The sequence below is a fragment of the Alexandromys fortis genome, unplaced genomic scaffold (genome assembly GCF_014885135.2).
Source record: "Alexandromys fortis isolate MF-2015 unplaced genomic scaffold, M_Fortis_MF-2015_v1.1 scaffold_21, whole genome shotgun sequence".
Classification (NCBI taxonomy): Eukaryota; Metazoa; Chordata; class Mammalia; order Rodentia; family Cricetidae; genus Alexandromys; species Alexandromys fortis.
Genome location: NW_026067905.1, coordinates 16,402,543 through 16,429,164, shown reverse-complemented (window position 1 = coordinate 16,429,164; position 26,622 = coordinate 16,402,543). Strand labels below are relative to the sequence as shown.

The 26,622-nt window shown below is 42.5% G+C and overlaps 1 protein-coding gene across 1 annotated transcript in view; it reads left to right on the top strand.

Annotated features, from left to right (window-relative positions):
* Nucleotides 1-26,622, top strand: part of Colgalt2 (collagen beta(1-O)galactosyltransferase 2) — a 98,670-nt gene that overhangs the window by 42,226 nt on the left and 29,822 nt on the right. The window contains exons 2-4 of the mRNA XM_050135409.1: nt 19,069-19,179; nt 22,453-22,570; nt 24,418-24,552. Coding sequence (XP_049991366.1) covers nt 19,069-19,179; nt 22,453-22,570; nt 24,418-24,552 — 364 coding nt within the window. The remainder of the gene's footprint in view (nt 1-19,068; nt 19,180-22,452; nt 22,571-24,417; nt 24,553-26,622) is intronic.

Here is a 26,622-nt window from a genome sequence, read left to right as displayed (position 1 = left end):
TCTTTAGGTTCTCCTTATTTAGCTTCTCTAAGAACCTAATGTAGTGGTGAGCATCAGAAAAGCCAGTGCTGGCAGCAGCCATCCAACAGTCCTCCCAATCTCCCCGCCCCTTCAGGCAGATGCCTCTGACAAGGCAAAGTCCCAGCCTACTTGAAAGTCTGAATATTCCCTTCTGTCCAGAAGAAAAAAAAAAAAAAGCCCTTTCCACTCTCAGAGCTCAGTACCCAACGCTTAGGGCTAAGTCTTTCATTTCATCTTCTCGTTCACAGTTTACTTATGTTTTATCCACCTGTCCTAATAGCTGAGCCTCTTTTCTGAGCACTGAAAGTCAATCATTGTCTATGCTGTAAACCGTGTGTCATTAGATAAACATGCAGGCTTCTTCAGAGGTTCTGCTTTTTTTCCGGCTGTCCTCTCCTCCTATGACTCTTCTTCTGTTACTGAAGAAGGTCAGAGGCACGGGCGGCAGAGTAAGTTGGTTCCTTGCGGCTGCATCGTGATACGAAAGGCGAGGGAGATCCTGTATCTCTCCTTCTTCTTGAGCCTGGAGTCGGTGCTAAATGCAGGAGGCTGCTGCATACAGGGCAAATATGTTACATCATTAATAATCGATATCTCATAAGTGTGGCAGTTTATTAAATAATGGGGCTCAAACCACTGAGGCCATAGTTTAAAAAGAATACTATAAGATTATTATGAGATTAAAAATAGGAGAATCCCAGCGTTGGTTTAATCAGTTAATTCAGATCAAAGAGTTAAAATGAATAACACTCAGTATATTTGAAAAGTCTTAAAAATGCACACATTATCGACCAGACAAGTAACAAAAAGTTGAATGTTAGGGGGAAGAGATCATCATGAAAGCGTTGCCTTAAAAATGAAGCCGGGCGGTGGTGGCACACGCCTTTAATCCCAGCACTCGGGAGGCATAGGCAGGCGGATCTCTGTGAGTTCGAGGCCAGCCTGGTCTACAAGAGCTAGTTCCAGGACAGGAACCAAAAGCTACGGAGAAACCCTGTCTGAAAAAAAAAAAAAAAAAAAGTTAGATGAATGAAGAGGACAGCCAAAGGTGCTAAGTCTCCTTACCTGGGGAAAGAGCAAGCGGGGGAGGGAGAGCAAGAAGGGGGATGAGAGAGGGCATGATAACTATCTGAGGTGATGGGCTTCCTAAATCCCAGGTCTAATCACACACACTGTACCCTAAAAATAAGTAAAATTGCTGCAATTAAGAGCAATTTCTGAACAGTATACCTGAAGATGAAAAATGATATATTTACAAATATTAAAGTCATTGGAGTGTTTTAAGCAATTCCAATGTTAAATTTAAAAAATTTGTGAAGAAAATTCAGAACTTTTTTTCAGAAAAACAAATAGGCAAACCAAAACAACAACAAAAAAAGGAAAGAGAGAGAGAGAGAGAGAGAGAGAGAGAGAGAGAAAGAAAAAAAAAGAAAGCAAGCAAGCACACACTCTCTACCTAAAAGCAAACACACAGCAAAGTACTATAAGAAGCCCTCAAGCTCTGGCTGGCTGGTGTGATCTGATTTCTCAAGACCAAGTCTCCACTTGCAAAAAAAAAAAAAAATCTTGCTGGGGAAACTACCTTTTTCCCACCACCCCAGTTAACTCGAGTGCATCCTTCTTTGTGTGTTGAGAACATTTACTAGGGGCTTGCTGTTCATCTGTGTTCAGACATGACTATGTGCATTTGAAATTAGTCATTAGACCATGTATCATTTTGCAAATAAATTTGATTTTTAAAAATTCTGCTTGTTTGAAGGATTTCATTCCTACTAAATCAAGGCCAAATGTCTTTTATTGGATTATGATGCATACATTTCTTATTAATGAACTACTTATGATTACAAGTTATTGCTACAAGGCTTTGGAAATTTTATATGTAAGAATGACTGTTAGTGGGGTGTGGTGGCACATGACTATCATCTCAAGACTCAGGAGGGAGGTAAAGGCAGAGAATCAAGAGTTCAAGGCTGGTTTGGGGCTACAAAGCAAATCCTTCTCTCAAACAATAACAGCATAAACAACACACACGCAGAGTACCTTTTCTTGTTTTTTTTTTTTTTTCCCATCTTGTTTCTTTGTGGTACCTTTGGGGATAAGTGATGAAACTTGTGGTTATGGGGTGACATGACCTAGTCAAGACTGAATACCTGAAGATTCAGCCCCTCTCGAGAATGGAATCTATTGACCACATAGAGTCAGGGGCAGGTGACTTCAGTTTCTATTTTTTAAAAATCTGGCTAATGTAAGACATTTAATTTTATGCTTGGCGTTTAGTTATTGCTGCCCTTGAGACTTTAAACAAAATGTCTTCATTTATTTCTTTTGAAAATTCCTCTTTAATTTGTAGATTGATTAGGAAGGTAGGCAGGGCTATTGGTACAGGCTGAGTGGCCCTAATCCAGAATGCTTGGAATCCAAATATTTAAATTCTGAGACTTTGGGATATTGAAATATTTCAATCAATTTTATTCCTAATCACTAAATCCAAAATGCTCCAAACCTTTGTTATTGTTGTTGTTGTTTTACAAGGCATGGTTTCTCTGTGTATCAATCCTGGCTGTCCCAGAATGCGCTCTATAGACCAGGTTGGCCTCAAACTCTCAGAGATCCTCCTGCTTCTGCCTCCCAAGGGCTGGGATTAAAGGTGTGAGCCACCATGTCCAATCAAGCTTTTTTTTTGAATGTTTCAGATTTTGGAGCATTTGGGGTTTTTTAGGATGTTCAATCTGTAGCAGTTTAGTGACTTTTTTTCATCCAGGAAATGGAAGGCCCCTACTTCCTGGAATTTGTAAGCATTAAAAGCAAAATGTCTGTGATTGATTTACTAGAACCTTCACAAGAGTGCTGAACCAAACAGCTTTTGCCATTCCTGGTGTCCAGGTAGTAGTCTGGTAAAATGTGGTTCCTTTTTGGATTCTCTGCTTGGTGTGGTACAATGGTCTGTATTCTGTCAATTATATTGTAAATAAATGTGGATTGGCCAGTAGCCAGGCAGGACAACCAGACAGGAAGTAGAGGCGGGTCTTTTAGAACAGGAGAATTCTGGGAAGAGGATTCTGTTCTCTGCAGTCCTGTCCCAGCCACAGAAGAAACAAGATGTGACTGCCCCGCTGAATAAGGTACCGAGCCACATGGCTAACACAGATAAGAATAATGGGCTAATACAAGTTATAAGAATTATTAAGAAGCCTAAGCTAATGGGCCAATCTGTTTATAATTAATGTAGACCTCTGTGTGATTTCTTTGGGACTTAATGATTGCAGGTACTGGGCAGAACAGAAAACCTCAGACAACATCTGCTGAAGAAAGTGGGGTCAGTAGGTTTGAATGTGGATCTGGTGGTCCCCATCCCTCTTCAACACATAGCATGTGGGAGCAGAAGTAAGACTTTCACAATGTCCCACCAGGATGAAATTTAGAGACAGACAATTAAAAACATATCTGGGAAGTTCCAGGACATGAATCTGACAACTGGAACAAACCAACAAGTTATCTTTCTGTTGCGTCTCTAAAGCATTGGATAGCCTGGGCTGGGGAAGGAAGGACTACCAAGGCTGCTTGGTCCTAGGATGGCCCGAAGGGGAAGTTGCTACCTTCTCCTGAACTGGCTCAGCTAGACTCTGTTTACAATGGTGAGTGCCAAATCGTCCGGCTGGCTTTCTAATTTGGCTCAGAGGACACACCCTAATGAGAGCCGGGAAGAAAGATGACTCACCTCTTGCCATATTTACCACTATCCAGAGTCACATTTGCTTAAACTCTGCCTTGGTCCAGTGTCTCCTGGGGGGCAACCTTCAAAGCAACTGATCACAGTCTCCACTTACTCCTAGACAGGTTATGGGTCTCCTCCAACAACCTGCCTAACAACTCAGCACTGAGCAGCGTCCGACCCCATCCTCCTTCCAGGGCCTGCTTCAAAGTCAGACCTCCAGGAAGGAAGTACCCCGAAGACATTTCACTATCTTTACTCGAGACTTTAATTCTATAAAAGGAATCTTTACATATTTTGTATTTAGAGAGAAAAAGAATGCAAAGTATAGTTTTTACATTCACTAATTTGTTTAGGAACACTTTACTTTTGCTGGACTTGAGGACGCAGTGATGGATACAATCAATGATGGGCACCTTACACATCCTTGTCCTTGGGGAGACTATGTACTAGAAGTAGAGAAATCAATCATTCAGTCTCCTAACAAGAAAGGAGATAGGTGGTATCAAAAACAATAAGTCAGGGATTTGACCCCCTTCGGTGGTCAGGGAGTCTTCACTAACCTGGACATTTAGGATACAGAATCCTGGACTTAAATCCCAGAGTCACCAAGTAAAATACAGAACAAGCTTTCAAAGAACAAACATCTTACTCGTCCTTAAGCAGTTCTCAATTCAAAGCAACTAAACTGGGCCTGGTGGTACATACCTATAATCTCAGCACTTAGAAAGTTGAGGCAGGGGGATTTCAAGTTTGAGGCAAGCTTAGGCTCCATAGCAAGACTTTGATAAAAAACAAAACAGAACATTCAAATCCAAACCAAAAAATAGCAACAAATGGGCAAAGATCTTTAAGCCTTCTGGTTGGAGGGGAGAAGACAAAGCTAATTGTTCATACAACATAAAGAACAACCAGCCAGTTATTCTTGAAATGACTCTTCAAGACTCCAAAATTATGAACACCTCACTTGAGATAACGAGGATGGCTCGCGAGGGCTCTCAAACCCCTAAGTTCCCTGTGGCTGAGTCGGTTTTGTTGACAATGCAGAGCCCACTGATCTAGCATCTAGCAGTCTGAGGAAAAAAGTGACAGCTTCTTCCTACATATTTAAAAGTATTTGCTTCTGCTTTGAACTTCTATCCAAAGTACAATTTCCAGGTAAGACTCAGGGGACCGTTTTCTGAGGCCAGCTGCCTGACCCAAGGCTGGCTCCCACTCTTACTATTTCTGAAACTTCACGCCTCTGTGGACCTGATTTTTCTCACCTGTATCCGGGAGCTGGAAAGAGTGCTACCTTAGCGTGCAGTTGGGAGGGATGAAGGGGATGCTCTAAGAGTTCTGGGTCTGACAGATAGAGTTCATCTTGGTCTCCTATGCCTGCTTTCCCCTGCAGAAGGCAGTGAGTTCCAACAACAATTGGAGACATCTATGAATGGTGTGTGTGTGTGTGCACACACGCATGTGTGTCTACACACACTTTACACAGACACTCAGACCCTGAACACATTCTAGGCGTACACACTGTTCCTTTCCTGTGACATGAATTTTCCGTAATGGGGATGGAGGGGAAATGTCATTAGCTTAGCCTCCTGTTTGCTCTGACACCACCACTATGAATAAAAAAGCTTGAAACTCTTCATAAAAACAGCCCCCAGGGACTCCTTAACTTGTGAGAGGCTATGTGTAATACGGATACGTATCTAGTGCTAGCCCACTGTAGCCTGCCCCTCCGTATGTGGACTCCACAAATGAGTTGACGTAGCCAAGTCAGACTTCTAACTTTTTAAAGCAGGTGAATTCAAGGCAAATGCTCTCCCCTCCTGCCTGAGTTAGCTGCCATGTTGTCACTGGGATGGAGACAACCAGTATCTGGCTAGTTTTGTGTTAGTTGAGCCAAATTCTCGTCTGATGGGAAAACAGCCTTGAATTCAGTTTGCAAATCAAGTACATCTCCGCTTTGTTCTTGTTTCCAATCTAACTCTGTCGGTGGAGAAGCAAGGACTGGCAGGGGTGAGTTCAGGGGCTTAAAAACTATCCGAATGCTTTGCACAGGGCTGGTATGGTTCTGTTATAGACTCAGTTTCCTATGATTACGTGTAGAGCCTCAGTGAGCATGGCCACCACATTTTCATTTTGTTGCTAACTTACGTGAACATGTGTTTATCCATGTGTAGTCATTCATTAACAACAACAACAACAACACACATACACACACAAGTGCATGCTGAGCATTTATTATTTACAGCAACAGTTTTTTGAATGGAGGAGTTGGATATTTAACCTGGGAGATGCAAATGAAGTTGCGGAAAAAAATGGGTCAGAATGTCAGAATTCATACCTTTCCTAGCCTGTGTGACTACCAAACCCAAGAATAAACATAGAAAATGGCCACCCCTGTGATATACACAAGAGGTTAAATCTAGGACCCGGCAGATACTGAAATCCACAGGTTCTCATGTAGAGTGTCATAGCCTTTGCACACATGACCTATGCATTCATCCCACTTGCTGGAGTTGTCTCGAGATTACTTCCAATAGCTGTTGTTACAGGGTACATGCATTGTAAGTCTTTGCCTTGTGAAGCTGTGTAGCTGATAATGACAAGACATTCATATATTTGGTACAGGCACTTTTATAAAAGACTTTTCTGTCTTTTGTGGTTGAGTCTACACCTGTGCCTGCTCAAGATGTGAAGGGCGCACGGCAATGGAGTCCAGTCAGTCAGAACATCACATACTTTTAGAGATTTTCATTTAAAGACTTCAAAGATGACAACATCCCACTCTGAAACAGTGTACTGTTTGAAGACGGGCAAGTTGCTAAGGACCTGGGAACACAGAGCACACACCACCACTGCTTCCTAAACCCATGTCCCTCTGGGACATTTTGGCACCTTCTGCCCTGCCCTGCCTTGATTGGTAATCTCTAGCCCAGCAGGTTTGCATTTAGTTCCCCAACTCCATTTCCTACCTCTCCATACATTTTCCTCCTTGAAATCTTTCCCTCTCAAGTACCTGCTCTTCATGTTTCCTTTAGTCTCCTCATCCTTTAAGAAGTCTCATACGGCCCATCCCACACCCTTCCAGGCAACCCCTCCTCTTCCAGCAGCTGACAAAGCCAACATCTCCACCGCTGGGGTAGGATTGCATGCCCAACTCCCATCTCCATGGGGAGATTTAGTCTGGCACACGTCTTATGCATACTGTTGTTGACCACTGTGAGTTCCGCACACTCCCCTGCTGGGTCCAAAAGATGCTGTTTCCTGATAGTTATCCCCTGCCTCTGGCTCTCACGCTCTTCTAGCGCCCTCTTCCACCATGAATCTGAGACTTGGGAGGAGGGGTGCGATATATAGGCTCCATTTATGGCTAGGCATTCTGCAGTCTCTCCATCTCTACACCTCGGCCACTTGTGGGTCTCGGTGTTGATCAACATCTACTGCAAGCAGAAGTTTCCCAGATGGGGGATGAGAGATGCATTGATCTATGACTATAATGATAAACCATTGGGTATAAGTTTAACATTTGGTTCATTTAGAAAAATAGTAGATGTATTCTCTCTTATGATCTATGACCTGTCTAGCAATAATAAGTTGTAATAGTTCTGAATTTTCAACTTAACTGCTTACATTGAATATTATTACATGCATGTTAAAATCTATTTAACAATGTGCCTTATCTCCTATGTGTGCAAGGATGTGTGTGTGCATGCATATTCACTAACATGTTTGTATGGTAGGAACAGTCACAGAAAAAGGCTAATTTTCAAAGAAGTCTTGTGACAAGCCCCTAAGCTATTTACTATATTATATGTTGTTGCCCCATTTTACAGATGGAAAAAACAAGACACAGGCAGATACAGTAGATTTGTTATGTTTATAGAGTTAGTTGATGTTAGAACCATAGCCCCAATTTCCATAGGTTTTTTTTTTTGTTGTTTGTTTCCATTAAGGATATGGTTTGTCACGGACCCTGTATGGATCTGAGTTAGGTCCTCTGCATATACCTTATGGTTGTATAGCTTGGTGTTCTTGTGTGACTTCTAACTGGGGGTGGTGGGTGTCTTTGACTCCTTTGCCTGCACTTAGGACCCTTCTCCTCCTATTGAGTTGACACATGCAGCTGTGCTGGGCAGGTTTGTGCCTAGTCTTATTGTATCTTGTTAGGCCATGTTTGATGGATATCCCTGGGAGACCTGATCATTTTCTTTTTCATTTTTCTTTTCTTTCTCCTTCCTTCCTTCCTTCCTTCCTTCCTTCCTTCCTTCCTTCCTTCTTTCCTTCCTTCCTTCCTTCCTTTCCTTCATTCCTTCCTTTCTTTTCTTCCTTTCTTTCATTCTTTCTTTCTCTTTTTTCTATCTATCTATCTTCTGTTCTTTTTTGGAAGGGAAACAGGAGGAGTTGATCTGGAGAAGAGGGGAGGTGGAAGGAGGATCTGAGAAGAGTGGAAGGAGGGGAAACTGCAGTCAGAATGTAATGTATGAAAGAAGAATAAAAGTTTTTAAAAAGGATATGATTTATTAAACAGCTGAGTCAAGTAGCCTAGTTCTATGAGCAACTAAAACCTTTACTCTCTTTGATCTGCATTGTTTTCATAAAGGAATGACTCTAAGCCACTCTTTCTTCACAGCCTCCTTCTATCCTTCCTCACAGAGCACAGGTGGCCCTTACATTGTCAACACAGTTCACCCAAAGCAGCCCCTGGTGTTGTAGGCTTCTTACCAGTTGCTTCATTCACCAAGACCACGCCTTGGGCTGTGGCTTTGTCTGTGGTCACCCTGGCTCCAGTCTACCATGACCTCATGTTTCCCATGTTCCATGTTTTGCCATGCCATTGCTCCACCAGGCACTAGGGATGACTGTTTGCATCAGTGGCGATGGCCAGCCTCACCATTAGGCAGTGCTGGCGTCTGTCCCTTCAGGGCTTAATCATCAAGTCATGTTCCAGTTTCTCCACTCGGCTCCTCCACAAAGACCTGACACTCCCTGCATCCTTACAACTGCCCTTGAGATTCTGAGTCCTTGCATCTGTCCATGCCATGAAGCCAAGATACTGTGAAGTACGGGAAGTGTCCTATACCTTGAAGTAGGAAGCTGAGAATTTTCAAAGTTAAGAAAATATATACAAGGATCGATTAAAAGTAAAAAGAGAACAAGCCTTGGGTGAGAGTCCCTCTGCTTCAAGGTTCTTTTCTATAAGATGGGGACAATAGGAGCTGGAGAGCTATCTCAGTTGGTGATCAGATCCCCAGCACTCACTTACAGACAAAGAGCGACCATGGATGCCTGTAATGACTATAATCAGGTCATGCACAAGTAGATATTCGTGGTTGGCTGGCCAGCTAGTTTAGCTGAAAAGGTTCAATGAGAAACTTTATCTCAAAATGTAAAATGGAGAAGGCATGTGCCCACATGTGTGAGTGCACCTGCACATACATGCACACATGTGTACATCACCCACATAAGACAGAAATAATATCAGTATAGAATTACCATAAAGGTTAGCATATAATAATGTCAGCATAGAATCTCCATCAAGATTAAAGTCGTATACATAAAATATGCAGCTTAGTGCTGAAAATATGGGGCCTGAAATACAGTAGGCTTTCCTTAAGCGGCGGCAAAATATATATATAAAAATTTAGGGCAACAATATTCAAGGGAAGTGAAAATATATCCACATGAAAAGCTTGTACATGGATGTCCATAGCACCAATACCTATAACCACTGCAAAGCAAAGGTACTCAAATGTCCACCAACTAAGGAAGGGATAAGGACAATATAGTACACCCATGCAATGGAATTGTATTTGCCTGTAAAGAGAAATGAAGTGCTGATACATGCTATGACATGAAGAAACCTTGGAAACGTGCAAGTGAAAGAAACCACACACACAAAAGACCTTCACTGTACAATTTAATTTGTACAAAATATCCTGAACTGACAAAGTCCATAGAGACAAAAAGGGCAGTTGTGGTTACGAGGGAGTGGGAGAGGGAAAGGATGCTCACAGACATGGGGTTTCCTTCTGAGGCGAGAAAGTAGTTTGGATTAGACGATGGTGACGGCTGTGCAATTCTAGTAATGCATTTAAAATCACTGGCTGGTATACTTCAAAAGGCAAATACTAAGTCTCTAAATTATCCCGGCATAGAACTGCAACGTTAAACTGTGCAGCAGTGGTGATGTCTTAGTCGCTAGTCAATGTGCAAAGACACACTGTTGGAGGTATACACCTATTCCATGGTGTTTGCTCCGTTTTCTGTTTTGACCAAATCCACACTAATACCCTCACCCATCAATTCTTCCAGCGAAGACTGCTTAGCAGAATTATTCGGACCTTGCTTTATGTCCGAGTAGCTTTAATGGTCAGTTTTGACACAGCTAATAGGAAAGCCTCCGTTGAGAAATTGCCCAGCTTAGATTGGCCTGTAGGCATGTCTGGTGTGTGTGTGTGGCGGAGCTGCGGGGGTTGACTTGATTTTTAATTGATGTAGGAGGGCCAGCCTCTAGGTTCAGCACATTCCCCGGGTGCAGTCTGGAAGAAAGTGAGCTAAGGCTGGCCCTGAGAGTGAGCCGGCAAGCAGTGGTCTTCCGTGGTTTCTGCTTCAGTTCCTGCCTGAGCTCCTGCTCAGACTTCCCTCCGTGATAGACTATGACCTGGATTTGTAAGCCAACAAAGTTATTTCTCCCTAAGTTGCTTTTCCTCAGAGTGTTTTAGAACAGCTCGAGAAGAAAGCAAGTTTCTTCCACCTGTGGGTAATTTTCCATTCGCACTGAAGATGTCTTCTGTGTTGATGCGAATAGAGAAGAAATATTTTTGTCTACCCTCCTAGGCATATTTGAAATACTCAATTACTAAACTATGTGCCCTGAGCAGTAGATGGACGGACCTTGGCTCCCAAGAACTGAAATAATGTCGTCTTTGTATTGGGTTCATGGTTTCCCGAGAGGCTCCGCCAGGCTGGAATATTTTCATGACATTTCAGCTTGAGAGTTCTTGTAAGTTAAAAAAAAAATTAAATTTAAAAATTAAATAAAACACCGGACTTTTATCTCTAAAACCTGCATAGCTGGCTTCTTTTGAACAATTGGAAAGTCTGGCGTTTTTTAACACAGTCCCTCATGGCTATAGTCTGATGGAGCCTGCAGGTGCCTCCCATTGACAGGTCCTCCTCTCATAGGTCATTCCTATTTGTGCCTGACTTTTGTGGGTATGGGAATTGCATAGGTTATAGCCCCTTGAGATTTCTCCTTCATTCATCCATCAAATCCACACTTGGTAGCTACTTTATACTACAAACTCTGATAGGGACTGGGAGAGCCCCTATCCTCCGCAACAGATCTGATAACAAAGAAAGATAACAAGGAAAACCAGTGGATCATACTCTCTGAGCTACTGTAGAGGGGGTTTAATGGCAGAATCAGGCATCTAAGCCAGACTGAGATGACTCACGTGAGAGAGGGTTAGTATCCGACTTCAGGGGACCAGCGGGAGCCATTGCAGCTTTGAAGGGAGGAGCATGTTGTCATCACTGTCTTCTGAGAACTTTACACAAGAAAGGATTTAGTGATACTCAAAGCGGGGAACAGAGGGAGGAAAGGAGAGAAAGGAAAACGAAGAGTGGGTGAAGATGGGTGGGGATTAGGATAAACAAGGAACAAAGAAGAGTAAAAGAGGGGAAAGAGGGCACTTGATATTTTCATTATTTCATAATCATTTTATAATTATCTCATAATTCTAAGGTTTTGACTCAAAGGGAAGTTGTGATGAATTAACCCAAGCAAAGCTTTCAGGGAACATGTGCGTCTGCCCATTCTTCTTGTTGCCTGTTGGGAAATGCCCATTCTCTCATACCGAGGGCACCATATTGGTCGTGTAGATTAACATCCTTGGCACGATGCAGAGCCCCTTCCAATCTGTTATGTTTAGAAGAGCCTTGTTTCTTAGTGTCCCCCATTCTCCCTGGCTCTTACAATCTTTCTGTCTCCTCTTTCACAGGGTTCCCTGAACCCTGAGGAGAGGGATATGATGGAGATATCTTGCTTACAGCTGAGTGTTCCAAGGCCTCTCCTTTGCATACTGTCTGGCTGTGGTCTGTATTTGTCCCCGTCTCCTGCAGGAGGAAGCTTCTTGGGTGATGGCTGAGTGAGGCCCTGATCTATGAGGAAAGCAGAATGTCATCAGGAATCATCTTATTGCTGTGCTCCTTTAGGAGAACAGTAGTATTTGGTTTTACCTTGGGTCTCTGGGCTATCTAGTGTCAGGTCCCTGATCTCCCAAACAATGTCTCATGGAGTGCACCTGCAGTGAAATCAGACACTGGTTGGCTACTCCCCCGTGGGCTGCATGTTTTACGCTATGCTTGCCCAGGCTCTGTCTGTGGTCGTTTCTGGAATGAAAAGGGGCGCTGAGCGGAGTGGTTAGAGCATAGGTATTTATTTTGCTGGCAAGGAGAGTTTCATGAGAAATTAACTTATTTCAATTCCTAGTTTTTTAGGACCTAGGAAAAGGCTTTTGTTGGAAGAACTGTCCAGTTCCCTAGTATGTCTTTGTATCCTTTATCATACCTATATCTATGATCTATAATCTATAATCTATAATTAATAGCTAGTTTCCATCCATCAAGATGACTTCTAGATGTTTGAAACACTACTGGGTAACCAGGAAGCAAGAAACAATAGGCATTTTTTTTGTTCAGTAGCTAAGCATGCCCCTCCCTCTGACAGGTCTGCTGCTGGGGAGTCTCTTGCAGAGATCAGAATGAAGATGGGGGTGCTTTATGAATGATATTTATTGAATATTAATTTCATTAGTTAGTCCCATAAGGGGGTTTTATTTTAGGCGGATTTTTTTTTGTCTTCCCTACCAATGAGCCTTCACTACTGAAAAAAGCCACTTAAGAGTTTGAAGTCTCAAACTGGAAAATTCTCTTTTTGCCAGCTGCTGTTCACAGTGGGAATGGTCCAGGCCCCAATTGATGGCGTCCGCTCTACCACCATTCTCCTGAGCCTCTGCAGGACGGAGTTTTCAGATCCTCAGGCAGCAGAGAGCAGCTGCTGTTTAGAGACGACACTGGCTGTGGTCCTGTGGCTCTGCATTGCCAGGGCTTAGACTTTCCCTGATGCCCAGTGCACATGGAAGTGACCGGGAGTACCGTGCCCTCAACAGCTGCAGAATCTGGTCTAGTTTCAATTCGGTTCCAGTGGCCTCCGGCTCACCAATGTGAGCTTAGCCCTAACAGCCACAGAAGGACTTGTGGATAAAGTAAATGAGCCAGTTCTAATAATTTCAGGCTGGCTATCATTTGAGGGCCAAAATTTAGGAATAAGAACTGACTTCCTGGAATGAGGAGAACTGTCAGGTTTAGTTTTGCTGTTTTGGTTATCACCAGGGCAATCTGCTCCCACCCCTGCCATCACCAGGGCAATCCGAGTTCCGCCCCCACCCCTGCCATCACCAGGTCAATCCGAGTTCCGCCACCACCCCTGCCATCACCAGGTCAGTCTGGGATCTGTCCCCACCCCTGCCATCAGTGAAGCCCTTTTAGCCTACAGACAGGCTTCTTGGATGGCTCGTGTGCTCTCTTCCACCTCCCAGTGGCAATGCACCCGTCAGTCCAGGAACTTCCTCAGCTAAAACCATCTACACGTGCTATTGATCAGGATTCCAGTGAGTGCTTGCTTTTGTCCTGGCTACCTTTTTTGGATGTCTAGGTCCTTGAACCTTTTCTGACTTTCAAAGCTAGAAGAGAGAAAGATTGGGGAAACAGGAACTAGAGACATGACCAGAGAGGAGGCAAATGGGCAGCACAGATGTCGCCAGTGTGTCCCTTGGAGGCATGTGGGTGCTGCAGCTGTTTCTGTCAGCCTGCTGTCTCTGTATGAAGCAGGTAATCCTATCTATTTCCTTTAGGTTTTCTACGATGACATCTTTTTTAGTTACTGAGGTCTCGGAGGGTGGGGGGGGCATTCCTTTGTATGAGATGTCTTTGTCTATAGTAATATTTTGATTCCTTTTCATTTCTTTCAGTGTATAGTTTCCAGTTGTTCTCTTCATGGTTTCCCTGGGTATTATAATTAATAACTCAATAATTTGATCAAATTGGCAGCTATGCAGTTTTAATAGGACATGAAAATGTTGGTCTTGAGTAGCTTTATCCCTTCCTTTTAATGCTGTTTTTAATCACAAATTGTATGTTTATACATGGTGTTCATCCACTTATTCTTATAATTATTACTTTATAAAATTATATTTAAATGCCATAGACAAAAAACAATTTATAAAATTAAAATACTTCAACACTGAAAAAATAAGCAAAGAGGCACTGATGGACAGAGAGGACCTAACCATGAGCACTGAAGCCATTCCGGGGCCACAACTCCCCTATAATGTTGGAGAGGTACCTCTTAGTGCTGCAGGGTTTCAGTACACCTCAGAGGCAGAGAAACTTTTGTCACCACTGGCCTATCCTGATTGGATTTTCATCCAGTCAGATCAGAGCTAGAATTATCCGGAAAGAGGAACCTCAATTGGGAAAATGCTTCCATCAGATTTCCTTCCTATAGGCCAGTTTGTAGGGCATTTTCTTGATTAATGATTTATGTGGGAGGGACCAGGGAAGCTGTCACCCCTGGTCCTGAGTAGTATAAGAAGCAGGCTGAGCAAGTCATGGGGAGCAAGTTCATAAGTACTGTTGCTCTATGACCTCTGCTCCAATTGCTGCCTTCGGTTCCTGCCTTGAGTTCCTGCCCTGACTTCCCACAGTGATAGGGCGTGCCTGAGAGTTGTGAGCTGACCTAAACCCTTGCTTCCCCAAGGTGCTTTTAGTCATGGTGTTTACTATAGCAATAGAGACCTAAGACAGTGATCTTTAAAAAAAAGAAAAAGGAGGAAAGCTCAAGGTCTGAGCTCCCCACACACCCTACCCTAAGTCAGAGAGATTGGGGTGGAGGGTAGACAAAGGTAAATGGCCAAGAACCTGGTTTTCCAGCAAACCCATGTGTCTTCATTTGAGCCTCTGGAACAAAGCATCTTAGATAACACCGTCTATAAGCAAAAAACTTAGTTTTGGAGCCCTGGAAGTACAAGATCAAGTTGCTGACAGAACTGGCTTCTGAGGAGAGGCTTCACCTCTGCCTTAAAGATAGCAGCTTGTTGCTGCACCCTCCAATAGCAGGAGGAGCCCCTGGGGCTCCCCATTCTTCTAAGGGAGTGCCGAGTGAAGAGCCTCCTAAAGGCCCCGCCCTGTATGCTGTCACATTGACCCTAAATTCCATCCTTTGAGGTTGAATTCTAGGGGGACACTTATACCATGGTACCAGGTTTGTGTTTTCTCTGACAGTGTCTGGTTTAATGGCCACAGCTTACTTGTGGAATACCTGTCCAGGTGTCCTGCTATCTACTGCATCATGGCGGGTTTCTGTTGGAGTTGGCTTGGTGCATTTTTTTCCTGATACTGGGGGTTGGGCCCAGAGCCTCATACATGCTATAGAAGTGTTCTGCCATTGAGTTGCATCCCAATCCACATCCTTGGTTTTCTTCACAGTCTCTGAGGGATGCCCCATTGCTCCTCTGGCCTTTCCTAGTCTGACAGAGAGAAGCCACTTTCTATTTGGACTTGAGGAAACTCGAGTTGAGAGAGAAAGAAACAGAGTGGCTCAGCTTCTCCTAACTGAGGGTCACACATCTATGTGAATCCATGCTCTGCTGAGTTCACTGGCTTAGTGAAAAATACCACAGTTAGATGGACGTCTTTGTGCCCAGTTCCTTCTGGAATCTTGTGGTGGAACATGCCCCTTACTGATGCATTTTTCTGCAGGTCTACGAACTAGAATCGCTAATGGAAGACTCACATTTCCTTCAGGAAACCTGCACTCTCCTGCCCCTGCCCTCTCTGAATAGCCCTGCGCCCATAAGCTTTCATGATTGGGTACCCACAGAAACACTTATGTGCGGAGGAGCTGGAAAGCAGTACTTAGGCCTGTCTGCCTGGGTTTCTGTTTATTTGACGATTACCAAGGGAGTAGAGGGGTCTTAGTGGGAGATAAAAGGCTTCCTCCATGGGCTGGTCTGGTCCAGCATGGTTCTTCTTCCTTTGGGACTCACTGTTGGAGGGATGGACCCTGCACATCAAAGGTCAGTGGGAAACTTTGCCCTTGGATGCAGCTGGGAAGTAGTTCCTTTCTGCGGAAGCTTGTGAACAAAGAGAACTCTACCCACCAAGAAAATGAAACATTTTCTTAGGAGGATGCCTTCACTCCTGTCTTTAATTGCACATGGGTATCTCTACAGAGTCCACACACACATTTTTCTCAGAGCAGCAGTGAGTATTTAGGCAGCTTTGGGGATTGTTTCAATCTGTAGACCAGAAAGATTTAACTCCTTTAATACCAATTTTTAACAAAGAGACTAAGAAAAAGCTCCCATGTGCAAGGAAGACAAAGAGAATGTAAGTCCTGTGAGACAAAGAAACAACAACCAAGAGAAAAAAATGAGTAAATTATTCCACAATACTTTAAAAATTAAAAGTAACAGAATTCTAGTAACTTTTGGCTAATCTTGTGGTAGAGGGGTTTGTTCTGATTTATTCTACTTACAGCACTGTGAGTGAAGGGTGGTGAGCTGTACATCTCTCTGGTCCAGGAATGACTCTGCACACCTTTCATTTCACAAGACAGCGGCTTCATGTCCTAGCGCTCTTTGTGGCTACCTGTTAGCCTGGGCAGTGGCAGCCCGTGGCCCTGCCACAGTGGGTCTGGCTGTAGCTGTGTATGAGCACAAACATTTCCATACCTCCCCTGGAACCATGTCCTATCTCCTCAGTTGTTTGTTTTCTCCTACAACTCTGTCTTTGCCCTAAGTGTTCCTGGATACCCTCTCCTCCACTCACTGGGCACCTCTTCCTCTCCAGGTGGCACAAGGCCCAGGGGTGTGTGGACGGCCATCCCTTCTAGACCTCACAGAGAAAGGAGCTACTTCTAATTACTTGCAAGAAGGCATCTGAAAGCACCCTACAGTTGGCCACTGATGCTCTTAGCTTTTGTATGATGTTTACCAAGACAGCTTTTAATTCAATTATCTATTTTTATGGACTTCATTATTTAAAAAAAAAAAAAACAACTTGCAAATAGAAAACCTCACACACTAAGGCTAACCACACCCAAAATCTGTGCATCTCAATGACCTTTTAATCAGTTAGAACACCCATTCTGAAGTGGTGGAGTCACACTGGCTTTTACACCTTTGCTATCGAATATTTTTTTATGCATTTATTCACCTCGAACACAAATTCCATGACACAGTTAGAACTAGGAAGTCAATTAGCTTCATAACATAGATCTGTGCGACTTATTTTAGTGGTAGCATTAATTAAACTTTTAATAAATAGCTTTAGTTAAACTTTTGTTTAACTCCATAATCTCACCTTTTCCAAATTGATTTGGTTTTTATCGATGTGTTAAGTTTCCTTAGTACCTCTGTCCTTGAATTATATTCACTTGCCTTTGCGATTTCTTAAGTTAATCAGAATTGAAGATACACCCTGGAATTGTAACAGTATTCTAGTTCAGCAATGGGAGTTTGTCAAGAAAGAACTTAGAGAATATTCTTAAACTTACGTTGAGAAACATGGTTAGACATCATAGACTTAACAGAATTTCTGTACCAAGGTAGTTCATTGTTTTCACAAAGAGTAAAATTTTTGATATTTCTCTTCTCTCATTATAAAACTATGAGAAACTTCTGGAAAATCTTGTTAATACTGAAGCAGAATTCCACTTGCCTTGTATAAAATAAATCAATAAAGTTAGTCTTAAATTGTTTTTCAAATATTTATTTTAAAAAATAGATTTTTTTCAAATATTGGTTGCATGCCTTCATCTTCCATTTTCCACACCTATGACTTAAATTCACACAGCTCTTAATTATTTCATATTTTACAAAAATGTATTCCCTCTCTATTGGCTATGTTTTGTCTTGTACACTCCTGAACATTCTGTGTCTTAAAATTTTTTTCTATTATGTTTGGAATAAAATCCCCAGTGAAAATAACAAGAAATCCATTAGGGTGCAAGCTTAGCAAAAACCCATTGCCATATAAGGCAGAAGCGCTCGTCCCTGCTCCTATCAAGGCTGCGCTCCCAGGGGCCAGCTGCTGAAGTCTTAGTGCCTCTCCCTCCGTGGAGGAGCTGCTGAATTACCAATAAGTTCTCGGCCTTTGCTGCCTTTTGAGGATGTCAGATGTGTCTGTCTGCCCATGGCTCTTTCTCAGCATCTCTCTTTCCAGCCTTCCGTCCCTCTCTCTCCCGATTCCATCTTTCTTTCCTCCTTTACTTTCTATTTAAAGCTGAATTTGTGCAAATAAGCTACAAATCTCATCTACAGCATGGAACTGGGTTTTATTTTGTAATATAACTTAAAAATAGTTTTGGTTTTAGAAGCCACTTAAGCTGTCTTACAAAAAGGATTCATTTGTATGTGTCTGTCTGTCTGAGTGTATGAACACATGGGTATATGCACATGTGCTTACATGGAGACTGGAAGAAGATATCAGATCTTTGGAGCCAGAGTTACAGGTTCTTGTGGGATGCTTGACTTGTTACATGGATACTGGCATCCGAACACTAGTCCTCATCATTGTGTAGCAAGTGCTGTTAATAGCTGAGCCACGTTTCTGGGCCCTGTAAGCCCCTCTTTATATATATACATATATATTCAACTTTCTAGATAGAACAGAAATATGTCTGGATATATTATTTGAAGAATTTTCAGATACTCTACTTTGTGACGGGAAAGTTAGCCCCAAATAGGTAAAGCTACCTTAGATTTTGAGTTTTACATTGGGAAATACTGTGATTTTTCCCTTCATACAAAGGACAAAAGCAGTGCTGACTAAAGATTATGTTGTGATTTGAATCTTGATTTGAAATGAAAATAAAAGTCAACTTTTGCGTAAACAAAGGCCAATCTTAGTAACGTTAGAGAGTAGAGTTTCCATCTTAGAGAGCAAACTTACTTTCTGGGTTAATCCGTTTTTACACTTTCTCTGGTTTAGCACTTTCTTGTGTTTATTGATAGAACCAAGTGTGGATTCAACGGTTGGCCGAGCCCTGCTTTGTGTCCTAACAACACGAAGATGACTAGAAGCATCGCCTCTCACTTCAGATGTCTTTCTAGTGTGGTCCATGAGGATTACTTTATCCATAGCTCTCCCTACGCCACCTTCCAGAACTCCTCATTCTCCTTCAGTTAATCTGGGGTCTCCAGGATGTTTCTCCCTTCTTATTATTTTTTTTAATGATGTGACTGAATCGTATTGTGCTTTTTGTCCTGCAGGGCAGCCACCGATCACAATGTGGATAACACGACGGAGATACTCAGGGAGTGGCTGAGGAACGTACAGAGGCAGTATCACTACGTGGAGTGGAGGCCGATGGATGCACCGGAGTGAGTAGCAGTGTGGAAACTCATCTTCCCCTGGCCCTGGCTTTCCCGCCGCCTGTGCTTCTAATCTGGAGGGCATGCCGACTTCCCTTGCTGCCCTTTCTGCATCTGAGTTGCCAACTCGGCCTTTTCCTCTGTTAACAGGGTCTTCTCCACCCGCTCTCCCTCCTTACTCCTGGGCTGCCAGCCAAGGTTTTCAACAGCTTATAAATTATGATGATGGGATATATCTTAAACATTGTTTTATGTATTGCTTTTCTAGTGTGAACAGTCTTATTTTTAAGAAATCATGGTGAAAGCTTGTATGTCTCCCATAGGTACCTTACTTTGTAAAGTTCTGTCTTGGAGACTATGACCCAGCAATCTTCAAGGCACTGACCCACTTTGGATTGTGTGGTATCTGTCATATATATCGTGATTATTTAGCCAGTGCACTCACGATGAACATATGAGCTATTTCAGTCTTAACATAGCAATGTCTTAGTCATTTTGTCTAGAAATCACCACACATATTTATGCTATTCTTTATTCTCTTGTGAAAGAACACTAGTGGGGAAAATGGCATAGTATATACAGAGGATGTTATGGGTGTGGTGACTTTTTAGACTGGTTTACAGGCTGGAGACTACATAATCCAACAATGTTTGTCTGTCTGCGTGCTCGACAGCCAGAGAAACCAGGCGCTTCTCAATCCATGAGGTTGGAAAATTTAGGACAAGGAAAATGAAGTCACAGCCCCAGCTGAAGGGCTGGGAACAGCTGGAGAGTTATTGGTTTGCAGCTCCATTGAGAGGTTGAAGGGGTCAAAGGTTGAGTGAACTCCATGGCGCTAGGAGTACAGTGCTTGCTGGGGACACAGAGCCTCCGCGCACATTCTGGCTTCCTCCTTTTCTACCTTTGTTCCGCATGGGCCTCTCATCTCCAGCAGTGCCGCCCGCATTTAGGATGGGTCTTCTCCGTCAGCTGGTTCACATGCCAGTCACCTCTGGAACTGGACACGCAGACACAGCTCCGAGTGTACTTCACTAATGCCCTTGGTGTCTCCCTGCCCAGTGAAACTGGGCATCAGGACCAGCTAGCACAGTCGTACTGCCACGGAAATCTTCATAAGGAACAAATAAAATCACTTCATGTCTTTATTGCAAAGACTGAAGTACACACAGAACTAAGTTCAAACACATCCAAGATTCCCGTATTTCCTGTCCTTCTGCAAAGAAAATATGCTTTACCCAGAATGTTGAGTTTATTTCCAGCTGCCAACTCCTACCGGGGCAGGTCCTGGAAGTGTTTATCTTTCTTTGTAACCAGCTCTGATCCAAAATCACAGATACAGAGAAAGCGAAGAGGTTTTTCAAATGTAAAGATCTTACTTTTAGATTGCTTATTTTCTTTCTTTTTTTAAAAAAAAAGATTTATTTATCTTGTGTATATGAGTGCTCTATCTGTATGTGCCAGAAGAGGGCATCAGAACCCACTAAAGATGGTTGTGAGACATGATGTGGTTGCTGGGACTTGAACTCAGAACCTCTGGAAAAGCAGCCAGTACTCTTAACTGCTGAGCCATCTCTCCAGTCCCCACCTGCTTATTTTTTATGATATCCTTTTGACATAATACATTGGACTAACCTTAATTAACTACAATTTATTCAAAGCTTTTTGAAATGAACTGTGAGCTTTTGGCAGGGGTGACACTATCCAACACTTTATATTTTCCCTCGATGCTGTCTTTTCAGCAGGCACCAAATCAAAACTTGCTGGATGAACAAATGAGTGAATAAAAGAAAAAATAAATTTAAAACATAAGACTGTAAATGTTCCCAAGGCCACTATCATTCCAACTTTAGGATTTATGGAAGTTGAGTGAATAAGCAGTCTGGGTTTCTGCATAGGAAAAGTCATTTATTGAAAGCAATGTGTAGAGTAATCTAATAACAAATGTCACTGCAGAACAAATGTATTCTTACAGACTCGATTATATACATATGCAAACACACAGTGAATAATATATGTGTATGCACAATACCTAAAATCCCCATCAATGGTCTATATTTTAAGCATATTTATCAATTAAGTTTGAACACTATAAACGTTTTTAAACATCCCTCTGGTATTTCTTCTGATGGAATTTAGCCCAACTATAAAAAATTACACAGGTAGACTTTATGTTCCTACTTGGCTTCCCAGATGCCAAGTTCTCTGTAGCCAGATTTTTACTTCATAGAGGACATGCCAAGGTCAGTGTGAAAAAGTATGTCATAAGGCATTATTTTTGGCAATCTATTCAGAAAAGCAGGAATTCCACTGATTTCCATTGGAACAGTAACGGAGGAAGACATCCCAGATAATCCCTGTGTTGTATGTAGTTTATTAATTACAGAACATTGTTTGCATAGCGACGGTCTCAGTGCTTGTGACTTTTCATTCCTTACGGCAAACACGTTGCCCACACACTCCAAGAACGTGAAGAGCTGGCCAGCTGCAGTGACAACATCCATATCCATCTCCTCTGAGAGCTTTCAGAAGGATCTAGAACATTCGCTGAGTCTTTGCCTTTGTGGCCATTTAAAAGTCTTGGCCCAGCTTTCTTAGGAATGCCAGCAGAAATCCGAAGAATGTTATGTGCCTGCTCCATCACCTCACCTCACATAAGACAGATCAATTAAACTTCATTGAATTTACTGAGATTTCAACAAGTAATCTAAACCTTTGCTTTTTTAAGAAACTCATATCTTTATCCTATATTTTTTACATTTATGTTATAAAATATATTAAGTATCTAAGAATATAAGCTTTGGTAGTAACTGCCTGGATATGAATTCAGGTGGTACCACTTACTGTATGTAACATTAGCCTCTCTACATCAGTATCCTCATCTTTGAAATGGAGAAAATAGCAAGATTACTACATAAGGCTTCAATCCCACTGAAGAAGAGCCAGGCACAGCAGCAGTTATATGCTTTATAATTGAAAGGCTGAGGCAGGAGGATACTTAAATGTAGGAATTCAAGATCAGCCTCAGCAATAGTGAGACTTCGTCTCAAAGAAGGAAGAGAAAGAGAAGGAAGACCCACTGATGTCTTTCATTTCATTTCATAAAGACTCGATTGCTTAGTTTCTCACTGTTCCTGCTTGCTTATCTATGATACAGAAATGATGGTAATACTAGTTTCTTGTTCCTGCTTCCTAGTGTGATGGAGGAAAGAGTCGGTGCCTACAAGCACTGAGGGCCGGGCTATATCCATCCAGGCACTCAATGACTGTATGTTCTTCTTTTAGGTCTTACCCTGATGAAATCGGACCAAAGCACTGGCCGAGTTCCCGGTTTGCCCATGTCATGAAACTGCGGCAAGCAGCCCTTCGAACTGCGAGGGAAAAATGGTCAGACTACATCCTGGTAAAAACAGATGCTTGATTCCTTGACAATTGTTCGCCAAAATGTATCCATAACCAAGAAGGGATACCCAGGGCACAATAAAAACACACTTTTGCTTAGGCATCACCTACCCTGTGAAAAGTTCAGGGAAATTTTTGGTGATTAAGTATTGCAATACCTGCGCTTCACCTCGGATCCCCTCTGGGATGCTTTCTCAGTGAGTCAGGTGGATGGCGAGGCTTTCATATCACAGGCATAAGAGATCCTGACTCATTTTAGTAGGTGAAGCAAGATCAAATGTCTTAATGACTTTTGTAAGAGTTTTAAAGACATAAGCAAACAATTAGATACAATGAGATTGAAATGAACACATCTGAAACTCTGCCCCCTTTATCCGTGGGCTGATTTGGTAAACGGAATCTCCTCTTCGTCTTCCTGGATACCACTTGGCTCTCACATAGAATTTCTGTCCTTGAGAGGCTTCCATCACAGTCCTGAGAGCTTGACAAGTAATTCAAACAAATGCAGGGCTTGGTGATGAGGAGTCCATGCACCCTCATCCTTGATGAACCCTCTCAGTTGGAAAGGATGTCGTTGCCATGGGAAACTGGAGCCATCATCCCTCATCCCTGAGAGAGGCTTTTCTCCATGAGTTTGTTGAACACATATTTTCCATGGCGGCACTAGAAGTGATACCAATGTAATCATTAGTACACTGACTGGTATCCGCTTTCACTAGCCTCCGATTCTCACAGGAAATGAGTGTTTCTAATCTATGCCACTCCCTGGTCCCTTGTCCACTTAAAAATCGGCTTGATAATGCTTTAGAAACATTGTCAGCACATGTGACTTCATAGGAAATTTAACATTGTACTATAATATTTGTTATATGCAACCACTAAAATGTTAATAAAATCTACAAATGCTAAACTATAAAATTTTTCATAAGTAAATTGATTGCCATAAGTGTTTCTCATTATTTGTAAATTGTAATTACATAAACTACAAAGTTATTGTTTTGGCTTTGTTAAAGCAAACATTTCTCTTTGATAGAATACTGCGCACCTCGCCCCCGTGTCTGTTCTCTGCGCTGGCACCCAGTTCGCAAGCTTCGGGCAAGGGCGCTGGAGGTTAAAATACACAGATACACACAGACAGAGAGACAGCGACACGGGTCATCCTTGAATTCCCCAAGAATGCCCCCTTTATTGTGTTCAGGGGCAGATTATATAGAGATAGCCACGCCCCAGCCAAACCCACCAGAAACCACTCTCCTGCCGTCAGGAACTCCTGAAGGGCTCATGCTCAGAGCAGCTGTAGGCACTCAGATCAGGGGATTACAAGAAATTCAGGATCTGGGGTCTCACTGCTCCCAACAATAGAATCTGATTCTGTCTCTATAAATGAATCAGTACTAACATGAATTTTCTGTTGAGAAATATGATACTAGATTGCATGGGTTGATAAAATGTAATTTAAACAGAATTTCTGTTTGTGACATTGTAGCAGCACTGGGGATCTGTATGGGCCATTTTGACACTACTGTTGAAAACCTATCGATCCCTGGATACAGAGCGTGGGCAACAGGGATGTATTTATATGAATCTGTAGGAACCATTAGCATCTTGAATTTAAATCACTTACCAATGTGTAAATTGTGTCCTATTGATTGTATATGTACCCACTGTGGCAATAGCAGCTCACAGCTTAGAGCTGAACATGGGAAGTTAGACTAAATACTGATATTCCTTTGACTGAATGAAAGCTGCCAAGCTGCAGTGGTTCTCAGTAAGGAGGGCAGAGATAAGGACTGACCCCAGAGCTCATGTGCTGAGTTAGTTATTGACACTGTCTTTCTCTTCTCCTAGTTCATAGATGTCGACAATTTCCTGACGAATCCGCAGACCCTGACCCTGATGATTGCAGAGAACAAAACCATTGTGGCCCCCATGCTGGAGTCCCGAGGCCTGTACTCTAACTTCTGGTGTGGGATCACACCTCAGGCAAGTCTTTTGGTTAACTAGTTGAGGAGGTGAGTGTTGAAGGCAGGACCCTGTCAGCAGTACCGCCCCACTTCTCACCTCCTCTCTAGAGACGGGTGTCACAGGGTCACTGAAGCAACTTTCAAGAAAGGAGGCAAACCTACATCAAATGCCGCACCACAGTGGGCATTGTTATCAGCAGAATATTCCAAAGAGCTTAGTGCTAGAAGCTTCAATTAACAACAAGTATAACAGATTTTGTTTTCCCCTTTATCCAGTCCAGGGATTAGTTAATTTGTTTTTTTGCAGTTAAAATGTCAATACAAGAAAACTTAGAAGTACAAAAAAATTTTTTTAAAAAGTATAACAGCCAAAAATATTCATTCCACAGCTATACCAACACCATAGATCAACACTTGTGTTTCTTTAATGTACCAACACCATAGACAGACACTTGTACTTCTTTAATGACTGTATCATGACCAAATGGTATCTATAATTTACTTAAAATTCTTCTTATTTGAACATTCACATTGTTTTAGCATTTTAACAATTAGAATTACTACCATCATTGATGCAAATTTTTTACATCTATATATGATTTCCTTAAGATAATTTCTTGGAACTTGTTTCTATTGCTATGAGGAGACACGAACATTGCTAAAAGTTGACCAAGGGCAACTTAAAAGAAAGCTTTTGAAAGCCGGGCGGTGGTGGTGCACGCCTTTAATCCCAGCACTCGGGGGAAGCAGAGGCAGGCGGATCTCCGTGAGTTCGAGGCCAACCTGGTCTACAAGAGCTAGTTCCAGGACAGGCTCCACAGCTACAGAGAAACCCTGTCTTGAACTGCCCCCCCCCCAAAAAAAGAGCATTTGATTTGGGCCTTGTTTATGGTTTTAAAGGGTTAGTTCATGATCATCACGGCAGCAGGCAGGCATGGTGCTGGAGCAGTAGCTGAGAGCTCACATGATCTGGAGGTATGGGGAGAGATAAAGAGATAGGGGAAAAAGGAGGGAGGGAAGAAGAGAGGGGAGAGTGAAGAGGGATAGAGACTGGGATGGCAGGGACTTTTAAAACTTCAAAATCTTCTCCAACAAGACCATACTTCCTAATCCTTCCCAGCTAGTTGCACTAACTGGCCACCAAGCATTCAAACATGACCTTAGAAAGGACATTCTCATTCAAACCACCACAAAAGTGGAGTCACTGAGTCAAAGTGTATTCTGGTGATTATTTTTTTTTTTTTGATTTTTCGAGACAGGGTTTCTCCATAGCCTTTGGTTCCTATCCTGGAACTAGCTCTTGTAGACCAGGCTGGCCTTGAACTCACAGAGATCCGCCTGCTTCTGCCTCCCAAGTGCTGGGATTAAAGGCGTGCGCCACCACCGCCCCTGGCTTCTGGTGATCTTTGATATATATTGATAAATATTTATTTCCATAGAATTCTGATGATTGAAACTGACGTAGAAGTTTGAGTTTCAAAAATTGAAGCTAAAAGTGTAAATTTCTAATACTTTTTTATAGTAAAATCTCAAATTTTAGATATCTGTTACAGTAAATGCCACCAAGTGTTTTATTTTAATTCTTAGTGAGTTAGACAGAAAAATTAAACTCACCAATATAATGTATCCATATAAGACAACAACATGATGAAGGAGGAAATGTGTTCTCATGGCCAGAAAGCTGAATTTTGTCTCTCTTTTTATGGTTGGCTTGGCTTTAGATAAGGAATGAGGCCAACAGTATGATGCATACTTGATAATTGGCTTTTGCAGAGGGACCCTAATTGGTAGCATGTTCTAAGTTTTAGAAATGACTCAAAAACTCAAAAATGGTGCATCACCAAAGTGTATTTCAGCACAGGTGAGAGTGCACAAAAGCTGGGAACCGGGAGAACACTCCACAGCCTGTATGTGGGCAGCTCAACATTGGAGAGAATCCCATCCTAGTGCAACTGGAAGTTTGATCTCAGGTTTTTTCGCTGCTTGGCTGGTCTGAGAATAGCTCCCAGCTGCTTTATTGCTTACTCCTGCAGGGAGGGGCTGAGTGAATCTGGTCAGTTTCCGGGGGGGGGGGGGGGGGGGGGGGGGG